A 17,824-nucleotide genomic window follows, 5' to 3' on the forward strand; every position below is an offset into this window, starting at 1 on the left:
CGGTGCTGCTTTTATTTTTTTTTTTAATGTAATTATTTGCTCCGGAAAGAAATATCTGAGATAATTAGATAGATAGATAAATAGATACGAATAAATGTATTAATGGATGGATAGGTGCATAGATAGATAGATAAACAAGAGAGAGAGAATCTGCTATTAGGGAAAAAAACAAAGGGAAAAAGTAAGAAAAACAAACAGAAGCAACAAAGTTTTACTAATTCTGACTGCCGTGCACCTACCACGGAGTTTTCCGCCTTTGGCTTTTTCAGCTCGTAGCACAGGGTTAGACACCACTTTCGCTGCTTCCTCTGGGACGGGACCTAAGATTATCAATGAGTTTCTCTGGGTGCTTTCGTCTGGTTATTCACCTATTCTGTTCTCTTCCCTCCCTCTGTTCTCAGGTCTGCAGGAAACACCTTGGCGGTGCCCGGCCGGGGAGCTGGTGTTGGTGTGTCGGTGCGGGGAGTGCGTGGAAGCCCCGCACCCCGAGGGCTGGCCCCGGCCCCAGCCGCCGTCAGGCTCGCAGCGGCGGGCAGCGGGCGTCCCTCCCGCCGCAGGGCCATGTTCTATTTCCACTGCCCCCCGCAGCTAGAGGGTGAGTGTTGTCGCACAGAGACGTGTAAGTACAAGAAATGAACTTGGAGGTGTGTGTGGGTGAACTGGGGGTTGAAGGAGAAAGTGTGGTCTGACTTGTTCCAGGGCTATCGGGGCACAGATAGGTGCTAAGACGCAGATCTATAGAGACAGATAAATATAAAAGCACACCATCTTTCTCCTTGAGAAACCACAACCCTATCCCCCCCTCCCCGCGTCCAGCTTTCCCCTCTTGTCACAGGATGGAAAGAAGGATTGCATGATTTTTATTCTTCTTTAATTTGATTCCTGTTGGAAAGGCCTCGTTTTTTACACCCCCACCCCATCATTTTGCCACCTGCCTCCCCTCTGTGGATAGCGATCCCGCAGTTGAGCCTCGGGCTACGAAAGAGATGCTTTTCTCCCCTCCCAGCACAGATGTTGGTGTCATGGCTGTAATCGGGACACTTTCAGGACGTGGTCACGCCTCCTCCCTCCAGCCAAAGGGACCGCATAAATCTTTAATGCTATTTTATAAACATTCTGCGGGAGGATGGGGAAAGAGGCGTCACGACTATGGGAAAAAAAAAAAGCAAGCAAGTGGAAAATAACTATTTGGGAGGATGTTTTCCTTTGTGTTGTTGACCAGAGGGGTCTGTTTATTTATCTGGTTTTGTTCTTTTATTTGTTTTTGAAAAATATGGCACCTTCGGGATTTCCCGGTGCCCTCCCATATGCCCAAAGCCCTCTGGTCCGCTCTCTCCCGCCAGCGCTCGTAGCGCGGGAACAACCCCGGAGCCTCGGCAGCGCAACTTCAGCTCCGGGCGGGTTGTTCCCGTAAAATCCCCCTGCTCGCCCCTCCCGCTCCTTGCACCGGCATCACCCGGAGAGCAAAGGGCTTTCCCCGCAGTAGCGCTGCCAGGAAGAGGTGGTTCAGCGGTTTCATCCTCCTCCGGGAAGGGGCATCCCCGCGTTGAGCAAGGCTGCGCCAGGGCCAGCAGACCCAAGCCGGGCTGCGCATCGCCGGCTGGAAACTCTCCCCGAAGTTGTCCTCTGCCCGGGAGGAGAGCTGGGATGGGTAGGGCCGTGCCAGGGCCCCTCCGTGCCCGGCCAGCCTGCTCTGCCCCCGGCCAGTGAAACCGACGGCGGCTTTGTTCCTTAGTTTTCGGCAGACAGCTTTGGGAATGTGCTCTTGTTTGTGTATTTGCTTGGTTGTTTATGTCTCCGGTGGCAGGTTTGGGCCGGTGCCTGGTTTTGGCGGCCCGAGACGGGGAGAGGTCCGCGCAGCCTGCAGCCTCTCCTGGCCGCTGGTCCCAGCTTCCCCGGCCTGGGAAGCGGCGGGAGGGGGCTACGAAACAGAGCATCCCAAGTAAAAGAAAGTCTATATATACTCACCCTGCCGTCCAAAAAACTCTCACCCAATCATCACCAAACTGAAGAAGCGGCAACAGAAAAGCCCTTTTCAGACATTGTTCTCGGTGGGTTTGAGCACCCGGGGAGGCCTGGAGGTGCCGAAGGGAACTGTATACAATACCGGGACAGTATTGTATTCTCTGATGAGCATTTCCCAGGGCCACAGCGAGCTGTCTGTCTGTGCGAGGAGGGGGCTAGGGGCCGTGTTTCTCTTCCAAATGATGCTGCATGATCAGTGGCGCTCCGCAGCCACCGTGCATCGCGGCGGGGCCGGCCAAGCCCTCTCCCCACCGGGCAGGTCTGCGGGTAAGGCCCGGGAGACACTCAGTCACGCTCCTGTGGGTTTGGGTACTTTTCTGTTCTGTTGTTTATGGTTGGTTTTGTTTCGTTTTAGGTTTGGCTTTTTTGTTTGGTTTGGTTTTTTTTAACCTAATCTGTCAGTGAACAGAGAGGGAGCAAACATTTCAGCCAGGGTACCGCTGATATATAACTGAGGGAGCCGAGAAGGCCGGGGACTGCTCCACTGCACGCGGTTTGCATCCCGGCGGGCCGTCTGCCCTCCCCCGGCCTCCGACCAGGGATAAATTCCCAGTGCTCCAATCTCCCCCTGGGCCCCTCGAAACCCCCTTCGGGGCAGGGCAGGGTTCCCTGCTCCATCCCCGCTGCCGAGTTCCAGCTGTTCAGCCGTGGCCGAGCGCTCTGAGCGCTGTCGCCGCCCCCAGTGCTCGGAGCGGTACGAACCCCGATTCGCCTCCGGTGAGGAGGGCGAACACACGGGTGGCGGCTCTGCCGTGTGTGCGTGGGAGTGCGGGGAAAAAACTGTCAACGGCCCCAATCCCACTTCTTCCAAGCAGGGAAAAGGAGGTTCCTGCGAAGTAACCTTTAGATTCCCCGCAGCCAGGCAGGGCTTCTAGGAGCTCAGGGAACTGTCACTATGCCCAGGTCAAAGCCTCGTCTCTTCCTCCTTTTAAAACACAACTATCCCGAAAAGGGCAGGTGTGTTCCCTCACCCGCGGCGGGATGAGCTCAGGGCGGCGGCACCCCGACCCGGTGGGGCACACACTGCGGTGCTTCCGAGGCCGGCAGAGGTGCTCGGGAGGGGCAGCACTTCCCACCTGCTTCGTCCCTCTTCCGAACGTCTCCGAGCCACCTGTCCCGTTGGAGTGGCCCCGGCTTCCAGCCCTTCATCCCCCACCCCAGGGCGCGGCGGGGACTTCGGCTCCACTCCCTGCTGCCCCTAAAGCTGCTCTCCGTCCACAGGCGCGGCCCCCTTCGGAGGTCACTCCGCTGGCGACTTTGACGACGGGTTCCTGCGAAGGAAGCAGCGCCGCAACCGCACCACCTTCACCCTGCAGCAGGTAGGAGCCTGCTCTTCTCTGCCCCTGGCCTGCCCCCCGCCTGCCACACGCACTCCCCGGCCCCCCGCCTGGCCCCACTTTCCCCATCCCTTGCAGGGCCGCTGGAGAGATGCCACCCGAGACGGCAGATCTCGCGTTCCTGCCCCTGACATATGTTTGCTCCTCTCCCCTCCACCAGCTCGAGGCACTGGAAGCCGTTTTTGCTCAAACCCACTACCCCGATGTGTTCACTAGGGAAGAGCTGGCTATGAAAATCAACCTGACGGAAGCCAGGGTGCAGGTAAATATTCTGGGGAATTATTTAACTCTCGGGTATTCAAACTGGCAAACTTTATCTTTTTTTTTGACATCATGACTGCAGAGTGCACATTTGGCCAAAGAACGCAAATGAAGACGATCTGTCATTTTCATGATGCACTTTAATAACATCAACATAATGTGGAATATTAGATTAGGTTGATTAATCGGTCATTCATAATTAACTAGTGATAATGTTCTACACTAATTTGTCCGCGTCTCCAAGGTACTAAATTACATCAATGCACATCCATTTCCATGCTTTTGGAGGGGGTGTGTGTGGAGAAAAGAGCTGAGACGTGATTCTCCAAAGCAACTATGACCACTGTCGAGCAATGGGGTTAGGCAATTGGAGGGAGCCCAGCTGCTAGGAAGAAATCTGCCTGAACCTCTTCAACTTTCCTCCCTTTCGCCTTCTTCCTCAACACTTAATTTAGACAGCTAAAGAGCCTGCAGAGCAATTCCCTCACCTTTAATATGATCCAATAAACACCATTGGCCATGATTACTCTCCTTCCACCCCTTCCTTCCTGCTCCCCAATTTTTATTTTATTTTTTTTAAATCCAGGTGTTTGTTTTCCCATATGCAGGGATTAACTTTGTGTGTCTACAAGCTCTGCTAAGAACAGCAGTCCCGCAGCTGTCAGAGATGGATCCCTATAACTCTGCAGGCATCCACCACAGACCTGCAAACCATTTTTTGAGCACGATTATGAATTCATTTTATTTATGGAGCTTTTCTGCACGATGCTTCTTTTTTTCTTTTTCTTTCTTTTTTTTTTTTTTTTTTTTTTTTTATTTAGGTGCTCGGGGTTAAGACTATGCAAGGATCTAATTGTAGGAAATATAATAGCTTGCGTTTTGTTCCCTAGGGTCATGTTAGTATCTCTTAAAACCCAATGGCTGAAGAGAGATAATGGAATTCACCGCAGTAGATTGGGGATTGTAAACAAATTATTTCTCCTATAATCAGATTATGCGATCCTGATTATTAAATCTGAACATGAATCATTGGTCATATGCGGGCAAATTAAACTGATTATTATTTGGAAATGAAAATCTCCTTTTGCCATTGCACTGTAGGTACTGGCTTAAAAAAATAATAAAAAATGCCATTTCGGCTATTGGTGCCTAAAGACTGAACTGCAAATTGAGATAAATGGGACAATTATTGAGCATTCAGAAGTGGAAGATCATAACTTCTTCCTGAAAGGTGCAAGGGTGAGATAGGGGTGGTGACAATTAGATTGCTGAGGACTGGTGTTTAGCCTTGTTGTTGGCTATTATGCAAACAGACAATAGATGCAAGCATTTGTTTAGCCTGCTTTCATGCAGGAACGTGGGGAAACACAGAGGATGTGAGATATGTTTACATTTATACCCCTTGCTCATTCAAATATGATTAATGTGCTATAAAGCGGAGTCTTAATCGAAGATGATGTTGTCAAACAATAACTAAATAGGGAAATAAACGACTTCATCATGCTCTTTCCTCAGAAGCAGGCGAACTGTCAGTGCAAAGTCATTAAAATATGATAATGAAAAATAGCTCAATTAAATGTTGTTATAGCTGTGACCTTCATTCAATTAAGACACAAGAAAGTGTCTGCATTTTGCTTTGCATTTAACTGCTCTAAATTTAGAATATAGATAAAATCATTATTCACTGTTTGCTGATACATGCAATTAAAAGGCAGCTAACTAAAATGGAGTTGTAGGAGGTGGATAATAATAATAACAATCTTGCCTATTCTTGAAATCATGTATTAAAATGTGGATTTCCTGACCTGGAGAGAGGCTTGGCATTTTCTACCTCAAGTAATGTGCTTTCAGAGCATCAACCTCAAGATAAATGTAAAAAAACCCAAAAGTGTTGTACTAAAAGTCAGGGGATAAAATTAAGAACTTGAATATTTGCATTGGATTACAGGGGAAAAAAGTTCTGGAAACTGGTGTGTATTAAGCTGCAGGATGATCTTCTAAAATTAGTATCTACTGCCTTTTGAGTCCTCTAAATGCAGACTGGACAAATACATCAGAGGAATAACATCCAGTATCAGTCCTCTCCAGGAAATGGGCTGGATAAGATGGCCTACTATGTACCTTTTAATTTCTGACCTCTCCCATTCTAGCAGCAGCTCATTTTAAAGGGTTATATATGATTTCAGCAGAGTGCTTAGATATGTATTTAAGCCCATCCCTATACAAAAGGCTTTTAGATGTGTTAAAACATAGAAACCAGTGAGAATTAAACATGTACATAAAGACAAGCACACATGTACGTGTTTTGCTGACATATTTACATGAAATCTCTCTCACTTATTTTTTTTTTTTCAATTTTAACATGCTTTTTAAATGTCTTTAGACATTCCTGGCTTGTTTTCCAGACACAGAAATATTCCAGATAGAAATGTAATTCTAAAGCTCAACTAGAACATCAACAGAGACACAAAATAAAAGCAAGTTTTAGCCACACTTCTAAATGACTGATTCACTAGAGCAACAATTTACAACTTCCTTGCTTTGCATTTAGTTAAACACGGTATTCAGCCTCCATTTCTCTCCTGCTCCAGGTGTGGTTCCAAAATCGGAGAGCTAAATGGAGGAAAACAGAAAGGGGTGCTTCCGACCAAGAGGGCGCCAAGGAAACAATGGCTGAGGTGGCACCTCCTGCGAGGAATTTGAATTCCCCTTCTCCAGCAGATCAAACCAGGAATAAAAAAGAGAGTCTGGAGATTCAGCAGAGGTAAGAGTACTATGTGTTATCAACTTCCTCTTTTTGGGGCAAGCGTGCATCATACATATGTATGTACATGCATACAGACTTGCCTGTTGCCAAGCCTTGACTCTAGACAGTATCATCTTCAGCCCAAATCATGAGAAGATAAACTCTCTCTCATGCAACTCACTGCTTCCTGTGCAGGTACTGAGAACCTGGTGGCTGTAGGAGACTAATATTATCCAGGCTTGGTCCCATCTAGTGTCAGGACACTGATAAACCAATGTGTTCTTGTGCATGGACAAATGCTATCTTTGGAAGCAGTTGGATCTGGTTTTGTAAGGAAGTTCTTTTCTCCACCAGCCTGAGTCGAGCAGTGGGTCCTACAGGACCTTTCTTCCCTTCCTGCCTTCCGGGGACTCTTCTCAACACAGCCACTTATGCACAAGCTTTATCCCATGTCGCCTCTCTGAAAGGTAAGTGACTTTGTTTAACTTCAGGGATAAGCTCAAAGAGTGGCTTTTTCAAGCATGGTCCCACTTCGAGGCAGTGGGGAAGCCTCTGGGAAATGATGGATCCTTCTTTCTGTTAGGATTTGCAGTACTTGCAACTGACTGCTGCTGCAAGTACAGGAGTACGTCTGTTATAACTTGTAGTATTATTTGTGGTGAAACTCCTTCATTTTACTCAGCTAATTTTAGTGAGGTCCAGGTTTGTCTCAAGGAGCAAGGCAAGTAGGGTTTACTCCTTTATAGTTTTCTTTGCATATGCTTTTTTTTTCTTTTTTTTTAAGAGTCAAATTTATACTAATAAATTAGTTATACACATCCTTTTGCATTATACATTACCTGGCATTGTTACTGATGCCTCATCCGCTCTTTGCATGAGGTTTCCTTTGCAGTACATCTCTGCACAATACCAGACCGTTCTCGAGCAGCAGGTTCCCTCTGAGAACTTCAATAAAGCATGTGCATGGGGACAGGGGAAGGATACAAAGTAATTCGTTATTACCTGGAACCCAGGCTTCAGGAAGGGTACATCCAGTGCCCATATCCTTTTGAGTTCCCAAAAAGCAGGAGTATGCATCTTTTAAAAATAAATCACCAGCTGATCCATTAGCTGTTCCTAGTCTAACAATTTATAAGACTAAGGGTGCAAGCAGGATGAATTCAATTTATAGATTTATAGGATGTAAAGCCTTATAGCACTGCCAAGCACAAAGTGGCACATACATTTACTCTATGCCTCAATGTAGTGCAATAATTTGTGTGGAAAGTTTCCCAGTTTAAGACCCTCCACTACGAACACAAATGTCCTCTAATGCCTCTCACCATGTTCTCTGGCATACCTCATGCTCTTTGTGAGTATTCCGAGTTAAATCAGCATCGCCAAGGTATATTTCTGAAGCAAATGTTTGGAACTGCTGACTCTTGCATGAAGTCCAGTGTTCTGTCCTGTTACCTCTTCCCTTCCATCTTTCCAAAAAATGCTAAAGCCAGAGTCACCATACAGCTACTGCTATTTTGATAGGTATGGGACCTGTGATTCTAAATCAAGAAAAGCAACTCAGGTGTGACCTGAACCCTTAAACTTAAAGGATGACTGTCAATTTAAACCCTGTAAGCAGAGAGCAGCTGTTTGACTGCGTGAGTCCTCTTGATCTCTTCCCTGTGGCTACTGAAGTCTCAGCACAGAGACTTTCCGCTTCTTCCACTATGCGGGAGCAGTATCTCTGGAATAGAAATTATTCAGGCAAAAAGATTGTTCATTGGTAAATGCAGTCCTGGGCCGGTTGAAAGGTGAGGAAATGGGGTGTGTTCAGTGAATAATTTCGGATAGAAGGTTTGGTTTTTTTTTCTTAAAATCTACATCTAAGCATTTTCAAACCTAAATGAATCAATACGGTGTTCTCACCTGATGGTAATGATGGCAATATACAAAGGCCAAGCAAAATGAAATAAAAATGCGTGAAAAAAAATAATCCATGAGGGATTTTTTTTGTTGTTTTTGCTTTTGTTTTGGGTTTTTAAAGTTTTATTTATTTGGAAGACCTCCAGACATTCTTTTCCGTGGTTTTACAGCTCAGCCACTAAATAGAGAAATTAATAATTTGCTCCTTTTTGCTTGATAGCAGTTTTACAAGCTAGGGGCAGAAAAATTCCTATTCCTGAATCCTGAATAAGTAAAGAGATACTTATTAGTCATTTGGTTGCCCAGGCTAAGAGGCAGTGTCCTTGAAAAATTCGTTCCAAATGTAAATATGGATTTTTTATCGTTTGTATAAGGGATGGTTCATTATCAGATGCATGTGTATTTGCTTGATAAATGTTGTCAGCTACATATGCAGTTGCTGCGATGCCTGGTTTATATTTCCTGCCTGGTACTAGAGATCTCCAGATACATGCACGAGGATTGCCATAATGTTGCATATTTTTATTTTAAGAAATCCAGCTCAGATTTGCATAGCTGGATATCCACCCAACAGGAGCTTTGTGGAGCTGCCTGTGCCTGCCAGCATTTTGTTATACTTGCAAGGAGCTGGTAGACTAAGCTGCCTTGATGTGAGATCTTTTTCTTCTGCAGCTAGGTCTCAGTAATGTCAAATTTTGGCTTTCAGGCTAAAGAGGAAGAATTTGTTCTACAAGGTAGCAAACTTAATTTATACAAGCAGCGAGTAATTGTAGCATCCTTCTTGTGATATTTATATATGTACTATTGTCTCCTCTTTCCTTGGCTCATCTCCACAAGTTCTTCTTTCCCTGTTTTTCCAAGAGCAATTCGCTCAAAGTCAAAAGACTTTGAGTTTTGCTTTCATTAATTGTCAATGGTGAACAGAATGATTGCTAGAGATTCAAGAGTACCACAGGCCTGATTTGCATTTTGTTTATCTTTGGTTTGGAAACATGAGGTGAATGATGGTTCATCTAAACCAATGTATGTAAGGGCACAACAAAGCTCACATGTCAGTCTGGAAGAAGAAATAACGGTTGTGGAAAGGAAGATAGGAAAAGACAGGGAGGGACACAGTGTTCACAGAACCTTCATATGACCTTCTTTGTCTTGCTCAATTCAGTTTGTTTGACTCTCCCTTCTCATTTCACCCTTTGAGCTAGGAGGTGATTTGTGCATTTCAGGCCTGTAAAAGAAGAACTAACTTTACCTTTAGATGGGCATTAGTCTGTGTCCTCATGTGTCTTAATGAAAAGACCTAAGCTTCTCCCTTGAGAATCCAGTTGCATTTTGCAGCAGAAACGGCAACAGGACTGACACAGTGATTCTGAGGGCCTAGGGATTTTATGCCACCTGAAATCTCTTCGTATAGGGCATTAACTTAGTACAGGGCATAAAATTCTGAGCTGTTTGGTTTCTGGATTGATTGGATAAGGAGAAATTCAGCAAGTAGTAAGGTTTTCCAAGATTTCACAAGTTTTATCAAAAAGTGAAATGATCAAGAGCTCTTTCTGGTACCTCTCTAGTGTTGACTGTGCTTTGAAACTACTGGGAATTCTTTTTGCTTTTGAAAGCAAACCGGTTGCTCCAGAATCAAAGCATCATTTCACTAACAATGGCTGCATGATCCCACTTTCTTCTTTATAAATGTCAAATTAAATGCAGCCCCTCTATGTTGATCCCATAAATTGATATGTATTCCCACCATTGGGAGAGTAGTCCTGGCCAGTAAAGGGAATCATACTCTTCAGTAAGGCCGTAAAAGCTGCCTGCAGAAGAATGAGCACTCTCAGTACATCAGATGCTACTGGGAAGTCTAGGTTGTTTTCCTGTTCTTTTGAGGAGACAAGATGTGCTTTGTTTGGCTTGTGAGCCAAGACTGTGTTGGTGTCGGTGAGTAATATTTGACTGATGCTTTAGAAGGAGACAATTAAAATCAATACAGTGAATAACAAGTGATGATGGTGATGTAACTAATTAATAATTATTTTATGCTCTCAGGGCCCGTTTTTATTCTGCCACCTGAGAGTTCTCTGTCTTCTGTAAAGAAACTAATAATTCTCTTTCTCCTTCTCTGACTTTGATTGCTTGGCTCCAGACCCAGATTTCCAGTGCTGCATAAAGTGTCTAGGGCACATGGTTCCTGAATCTAATTTGTAGTATAAAGATATAATAGTTGATGATGAAGTTGGTCTAGTAGAGACAAGAAATCTCAGGACAGCCTAGCATGGTGTAGGGACTGAACTTGCAACTTTGTTTTTGAAAGGACTGTGCAGTGCACTGTAGGTTTGCTTCATGCTTTGTGTGGCTGTGAAACTCTTCAACAGGCAACGCGCATCTGAATCCCACATGCGCCACTTCTAGGTAAAGGGAAGATGTTGTTGGAGCATAGGACTAGGTCTGCTCTGATGAATGAGAAGAAAGCTGCCCTCCCTAAGCACTATGACAAATGAATCCTGCTGCCTCTGAAACTGAGATATTTTCTTTTTCTCTTCAAACGGCTGGTATTGCCACCACAAATAGTGTGAAGTCCTGTGAGGAAAGCAGGCCAGCTATACAATAACGATCAGAACTGTAATTCAGAGCATTGACTGTTCCAGAGAACAGTATATTACCACTGGACAGTTTTTCTTTGTTTCTATCAAATATTGTCTCATCAGTAATACAATAGAACTTCTCTTTTCCTTAAGTGAGTCCTTTCCATCTCGGAAGTTTAGCATATTGGAGGCTGTACTTAGTAGCAAGCATCTGCTAGCTACCATATCATCTCACTACATACCGTTCTTTCAGGAAATACAATTTCTCATTTGATAAATTAGAATAAGATCATAATTTCTGTGGAATACAGGCTTTCTTCCATCAGGGTTTTAGCTCTTTACCACTGGCCACAGTCAAGGAGAAGGTTGTCTTACATCGATGAGAATTCTGGTGTTTGTTATTCTTTGAAATTGTCCTAATTTGACAACTATGCTACTTCATTGTGGTGACTTCGACATTTCCATGATCTTCCAAGATGAATCATTTACTGTAAACTATGCATCTGCAGTCCATTTAGCAGATTTAATTGCAGACCTCAAATATGAAGGGAAAATACTTGTTTTATTTATGGGCTGTATAACAATAGAGTCATCGGGAGAAGCTGGAGTTTTGTGCAGAGAAAGACCTCAAAGTAGCTTCTTAATGGATGACAGCATGAATGCAATTCATTAATGTAGAAGATCTTATTAATGGGTGTAAACAAGAATCTCCGCTGTTTAGCGGAAATGTTCCACCATTCTGCTGGCTGAGGCCAAGAGAGTGTCTGTTATATTCCACTGAAATTTCCCCTGCCCCTGTGATGAGTGAAGTGTATGAGGAGAGAAATAATTACACTTGCCAGGGAATTACTTTCATAATTCACCCACAGCTCTGCTCTGTGAAAGTTATAGCTCAGTTGGTTTTCATGGCACCTCCACACCACTGATAGAGAAGCAGGACTGCATTATGCACATCAAAGTGGATATTTCAGGGCACCATTGATTAGGCTCTTTTACGGTTTGTTGCTGATGTGGTTGCTGTTGTTCAGAATAGGGAGGCTTAATTGCAGTATCCAGGAAAAAAAGCACAACTAGAACTGCCCATCCATTACATCTCAATTTCTGTTATAGAAAGATGAAGAAAGTTTGCCTGACTCCATTGGGCAATTTCCATTGCCAAGGCTGAGAAAAAAGTGTTCAAGGACCTACCTTACCTGAACTGGTATTTACTGGATAGAAGCACCACTGCTTTCCAAAAAGACTGGGTAACAAGAATGAAAACCCTTGGTATTTTTATTGTCTCTATCATTCTTGATTATGGACTGACTGACTTTTCTCATGTAATATAGCAAATGTATCAAGTGGGCTCTGTTTGGCATTTTCTGTAGTTTACCTGCTACTGTGACTTCAGAGAATTTAAAACATTTCTTTAGTTTGCTGCAAATGCACAGACTTTGATCAAATTACTTTGATTCCTGTATCACAGGTCCTGAACTCTAGCATTGCCCTACCTTGCAGGTACATTTTTTTGGTCTTTAACACAAATATTAGGGAATATGCAGATACCAAGAGTCTTAAGAGCAATGGGAAGGAAATGGGTGCTGCCATGTTCCTCCAGGACAAATCCTGATTAAGGTAGTGGACCTTAGCTGGGCAGGGGTTCCTATTGACCCCTCTCGCAGTGACACATGTCAGTAGTAGTTAGGGTCAGATTATGTTTTTGATGTGGAAGGGAAGAGTGGTAAATGGCTGCAGAACTGAAAGTATTCAAAGGACTGGTTCTGTTTTCCTAACTGTTTGGCTTTGTTGCCAGCTTTCCTGACCAAACAGGCAAAGTTCTGGATCTGAATTTATTTGTTGAATTATTTGGAACAGTACTAATGGCACAAATAAAGGAGGATTAAACCCTCCAGTTCCAGTGTCAAGTTATTTATACAAAAAGGCTCTTGCTAGAGCAACAGAGCCACATTGTCAGCTCTTTGTTGTTTGCATTGGACATATGGGGTTCACAAGACAAGGAGATGTGAAATTAAAACATTTGGACGCTGCTGTCAGCTCTGAAGTGCTTTTCCAGCCTCTGGGTGGCACAGGATGCCTTTCACACTTAACCAGCTTAAGCACTAGAAGGAGAAATCATCTAGCACAACTTAAACAGCCTTGAGGCTACCCTGAATATACTAGGAGCGTCTGGTACCTCTCCATTTCAGACTTTAAATTCATGCCTTGATCTTCTTAACCTCCTGATTCAGAACTCGAGAAGTTTGGATAAAGCCACTTTTGTTTTTTCTGCTTGTGCCTCAGGCTTTAATAGACAGAGTGCTGGTGTCACATATAGAGAGCAAGATGGAGCTCTTTATGAATGAGCTCTCACTGGTAAATGACACTATGAACTTGAGGTTGTTGACCTTCCACCTCTTGTGAAAATGATTTCAGGTTTATTAGGATTTAAAGTGCAAGCAAACCAATGTGACTGCTATTAGAAGAAAAAAATACTTAAATCAAGCATAATATTTTCTCTGAAAACTAAACAGCATTCATTGACAAGTGAGGATTTTAAATGGGAATTTTTCTTTGCTTCCCTCCTTGTCAGACTGCTGTTCAGCTGTCCACATCAAATGCTGATATGCACAAGTACTGAAGGAGGAAAGGGACTGGGATTTTGCCTTTTGGAAGGGCTATCTATTAAATTCTTTAAATTATAGAGTCGAAATGCAAAATACATATTTCAAATACTTGTGTATCAATATGGGCCCAGCTTCCACCCCACTCTCCTGAGCTAAAACTGAACCTTGGAACTGCAGAAAAGGGTCCACAACCAAAATCGCAGATGAAATATCGTTACAATTCAAATGTGATGTTGGCAGAGACAAGATAGAACTAATTTAATTTTTCCTGTCAGTCTCTGTAGTAGATCAATTAAACTGCCAAGTGGATCAAATATTTCAGACTGTATTTATTACATTAAGTATTTATGTTCAGGCTGAGCATTTAAAGTATGATCTCATATAGGAATACAAGGAGGTTCAGATCAATTCAGCAGAATTTGCTGTAAGTTAATGGAAATCTAATTGTGTATTTTAATTTTGTGTACAGGAGGCAAGTAAGTTCCTGAAAGAAAGAAAATGGTACCCTGTCTATATTGTAGCAACTTGATCTAAATCCCATTAAAGTAATATCAGACTGTCGTAGATGTCAGTGGAAGCTGGAGCAAGATCTAGGGCTAATGGCTTAACCCTCACTGATTTTGATGGGAGCTAGGTGCCTAAACTCCTCTGAGAATCTGAAATAAGTAGGAACAATTCCTTCCTTCTCCATTGTGGACTTAGAGATACTGCAACAAGATGTAAAAAACCACTGACATCTGCTATATGTGGATGCCTTTTTCTTGGTGAAAGTCACATTGCTGTCCATCATAGGCTGACTGATGGGCAGGTGGAGATCTTGGGCTTCTGAGCTTTTCTTGGCTTTTGTGCCAGCGAAACCTGATAGGTTTCTCTGGACTTACTACCTGCAGGCAGAGGCAATTGTAAGATAGATTCAACATTCTTTACAAGCTACATTAAGGTAGGGCTAAATCCTACTCTCCCGTATTCTAGCTGGACCCTGGAACAAATAACACTTGTTACTTTACCTTTTTTTTTCATGTGTGAGCTGTTGTTTGCAAGTGTGAACTCAGAGAAATGAAAGGAATGGTTTATGGGTGAATTATTTCTAGAGGTAGCCTAGTTTCCACCACAGGTAACTGCACTCTCAGGTTGCAGAGCCACTAGGTAATATCAGGTCTAATTATTAATCGAAGATCTTAGATTGGTACAGAATAGTGATAGATATTTTACCCCTAACAGTGGAATGAAAATTATTCTTAGAAGATGGAGCTGATTCCTGCTCTTTTAAAAAAAATAAAACACTTTTCCACTTCTCCCCACCTCCCACTAAGCAGACAATGTCTGGGCTTGGCTCCATATTAGGTACTGCAGATGGGTCAGCCCTTCCCTCAGTCTGGGAGCTGAACAACCACTTTTGAAAGTCTCCCTCAGTTTTCGTTAGAAAGCAGCAGTGCAAAGAGCTGAAGTACAGGCAGGCCTCCATACCCTGTGTTTCATATCTGAACCTTAAGTTAGTGGGGCTTAGCAGTAGTGACAGAAAAAAGACTTTGTGGCTTCTGCAGTGAAAGACCTGCTGCAAACTGTATGGACTCTGAAGTGAGGACCTTCCTCTCCTCCTCCTTGGTAAAGCAGTGGCTGTCCAGTACGACTGAAGGGGTTGAAGTTCAACAGAGCAAAAATGACTTTATGAGTGTGGCTGGTGGTGGCAAAATCTGTAAGTTGTGTTGCTGAGTGGATTTTGTTATAAACCTTCCTTCTCAGCTGATTAAAGCAGACAGAGATTGAGCTTCCTCGTGCTAAAGCAAAAAATGAAGGATTTTAGTCAAGTGCTGAAACTTGCTTGTGTGATAACACTTGAATGCCTGGGCCCATGGAAATGTTGGCCTGCTGATCATATGCTCTGTCAGAGGAGTATTACAAGAGAAAAGATTTCCCAGTTACATTAATAACTTGTCCTTTGCAGATTCTGGTTTTTAAAAAGGAAAGGATACTTTTTCCTGAATATTACCTGCAAGCTGCTAATCTCTGACAATTGCTGTGGAGAAGTCTTGCCAACATCCTAAAAACAAACAACTGTCTGTCTTCATCCCTAGCAGATGGGTGCTGACCCGTTGCTACCATGAGCAGAAGTGTAAAAGAAAGACTACCTGCTCCCGGCAGGTTATTAGTCCCATCACTTAGTCATGAGCCATTTAACTCAAATATTAACTGCAGAAATTAAAGCGAGTCCTTGGCTTGGAAAGATCAGAGGAACACATTGCACTGTGTCAGGATGTGCACAGCCGGCCTGTTTCTTGTTGGGAGGTAGTGTTATCAGCACAGGATGGGCTTCTGCCAGGGGTAGAAGAGGATGTGGAGTTTGTGTGGCCTCTGAGACTCCTGGAAAAGTGGTGTCACAACATTTCTTACCAGAGAGCAAATCAAAGTAGTAGCTCAGCCATCTCACCCTGTCTTCCCTCCTTGCTCCTCTGATACATTCCTCCTCATTCAATAGATGCATATAAGCTAGGTACAGGATGGTCTTTTGGATGGACTGCATGTCCTGCCAGTGGGCAACCTATATTTCCAGGTGTGCTTGTTTGGTAACTGGCCCAAATCCCAGTGTTATCAAAGATAAGCCAGAGGAAGAGCCTGTAGTGATCTAGCTCAGGAAAATAGCTGGTGGAGTGAGGACTATCTCTATCGGTGGGTTGCAGGGGACCCTTTTGGCTTAAAGGGAGAAGACTACTGCTTTTACCCTCTCTCTAGTGTTTTATTACCCGCTTGGAACAGACCATGTTCCTCATATGACAGGGTACAGATAGTCTGGCTCTTCTCTCCTGATGGGACTCTTAAGCCATGTCCACAGCACCAGCTTTAGGTGGCCTTGGCCCACTTCTGGAAGCTGTTCTTTTTGAGGTGTAAGCAGCACAGACACTGGGTGGGTGGAGGTAGAACAGACTCAGACTCTTCCATGTAGACATGATGCCAGTAGTTGACAGAGGCCAGCCAAGGAAAAGCCTATCTCACCTTACAGTGATACAGGAGAAGGTCATTAGTTCCTGCATAATAACCAGAATATTTTCACCTTTTCCTTTGCAGTAATCTTTCAAGTGTAGATGGGTGATGGGACCCAACATATGCAACTGCCCAGATTGATAAGGCCTGAGTGTGCAGGTCTAGGGGAGGGGACACCTCCAGCATAGGGCTGATGGTAGCCACAGAGCAGCAGCTTGGTGTGAGAGCAGGGGACAAGCTCAGCCTTGCTTGTGGGCAAATCTCATGTGTGATCTAAACTTCATTGTTCATTTCTGACTCTGCTTGGCCTCACTTACTCTGCTTGTCACCCTGGATGACTCTCAGTGTAAGATCCTTCACAGAACAGGATCTGTCTTTTCTAGTCCTGATCCAGAGAACACCTATGTACCCACTAAAGGTCCACAGGGGAGGGAGTTCTTGCCATTTGAGACCCCAACCCCATCTCTGCCCTCTCCATATTGACCATGGAGGGAACAGTCAGAGCTTCCCCATCAGTGATGGTGCTGTCTCCTTCCTCCCCAGGGAGCCCACTGTGCTCATGCTGCGTTCCAGACCCCATGGGCCTCTCCTTCCTGCCCACCTATGGCTGCCAAAGCAACCGCACCGCCAGCGTGGCCGCACTGCGTATGAAGGCCCGGGAGCACTCGGAGGCTGTGCTCCAGTCTGCCAACCTCCTGCCAGCCACCAGCAGCAGCCCCACTCCTCCCACCAAACCTGGCCCTGAGGGCACCCAGGACAAGCAGCCTCCTCCAGCCAAGGAGCACATGGAAGGGGAGAAGAGCGTATGAGACCGCACTGGTGCCAGCCCCTCAGCTCAGGGCAGGGACCCACTGCCAGGGCTCTGCCACGGGGTGAACTGCAGTGTGGCCGTGCCCCACCAGGACATCATGGGGCCACCAGGGACCCAGCAAATCCATGCAGCCGCTTTCATGCACTCTTGCTTCTCTTGCGCTGCTGTAGGTTCCTTCCCCTGATTTATTGGCACTATCTGTGTTTGGAAAGGTTTGTGAAACTGTTTTAGCTCCCCTGCTCCACATCCCAGGGACACAGAAACACCCAGGATCCTGGCTTGCTCCTGCACATCTCGGCTTCCTATCCTGCATGAGATAGAAGGCTGGCAGCAGGGCAGCACTTCCAGATGCGAGGTCCGGGGCAGGAGAGGCATCCAGGTATCATTTACCCCACCGTGCACAGCAGAGATGAAGGAATCTGTAGGTATATGCCAATTTGGCCTGCTGTTTTCTGATGCCATTTGACTTCAACCCAATCTATTCCAGGCAAGCCAGGTGTAAGAGAAGCAGAAAATAAAACGAACGTCTTCATGATTTTTTCCTTCTCTGTTTTTTCCCCTGAAAATGAAACTTTCCATGGAGT

At 44.8% G+C, this 17,824-nt stretch overlaps 1 protein-coding gene across 1 annotated transcript; it reads left to right on the forward strand.

Annotated features, from left to right (window-relative positions):
- Window positions 1-561: 561 nt before the first annotated feature.
- On the forward strand, window positions 562-17,238 carry DRGX (dorsal root ganglia homeobox; the record flags this gene model as incomplete). The annotated part of the gene is made up of 6 exons (XM_080621083.1): window positions 562-595; window positions 3,247-3,344; window positions 3,523-3,624; window positions 6,215-6,387; window positions 6,724-6,836; window positions 16,973-17,238. The coding sequence occupies 6 exons, from the start codon at window positions 562-564 to the stop codon at window positions 17,236-17,238; spliced, it is 786 nt and encodes a 261-aa protein (XP_080477209.1).
- Window positions 17,239-17,824: the final 586 nt, after the last annotated feature.

Source organism: Psittacula echo (assembly GCF_963264785.1).
Source record: "Psittacula echo genome assembly, chromosome: 6".
In the NCBI taxonomy this organism is placed as follows: Eukaryota; Metazoa; Chordata; class Aves; order Psittaciformes; family Psittacidae; genus Psittacula; species Psittacula echo.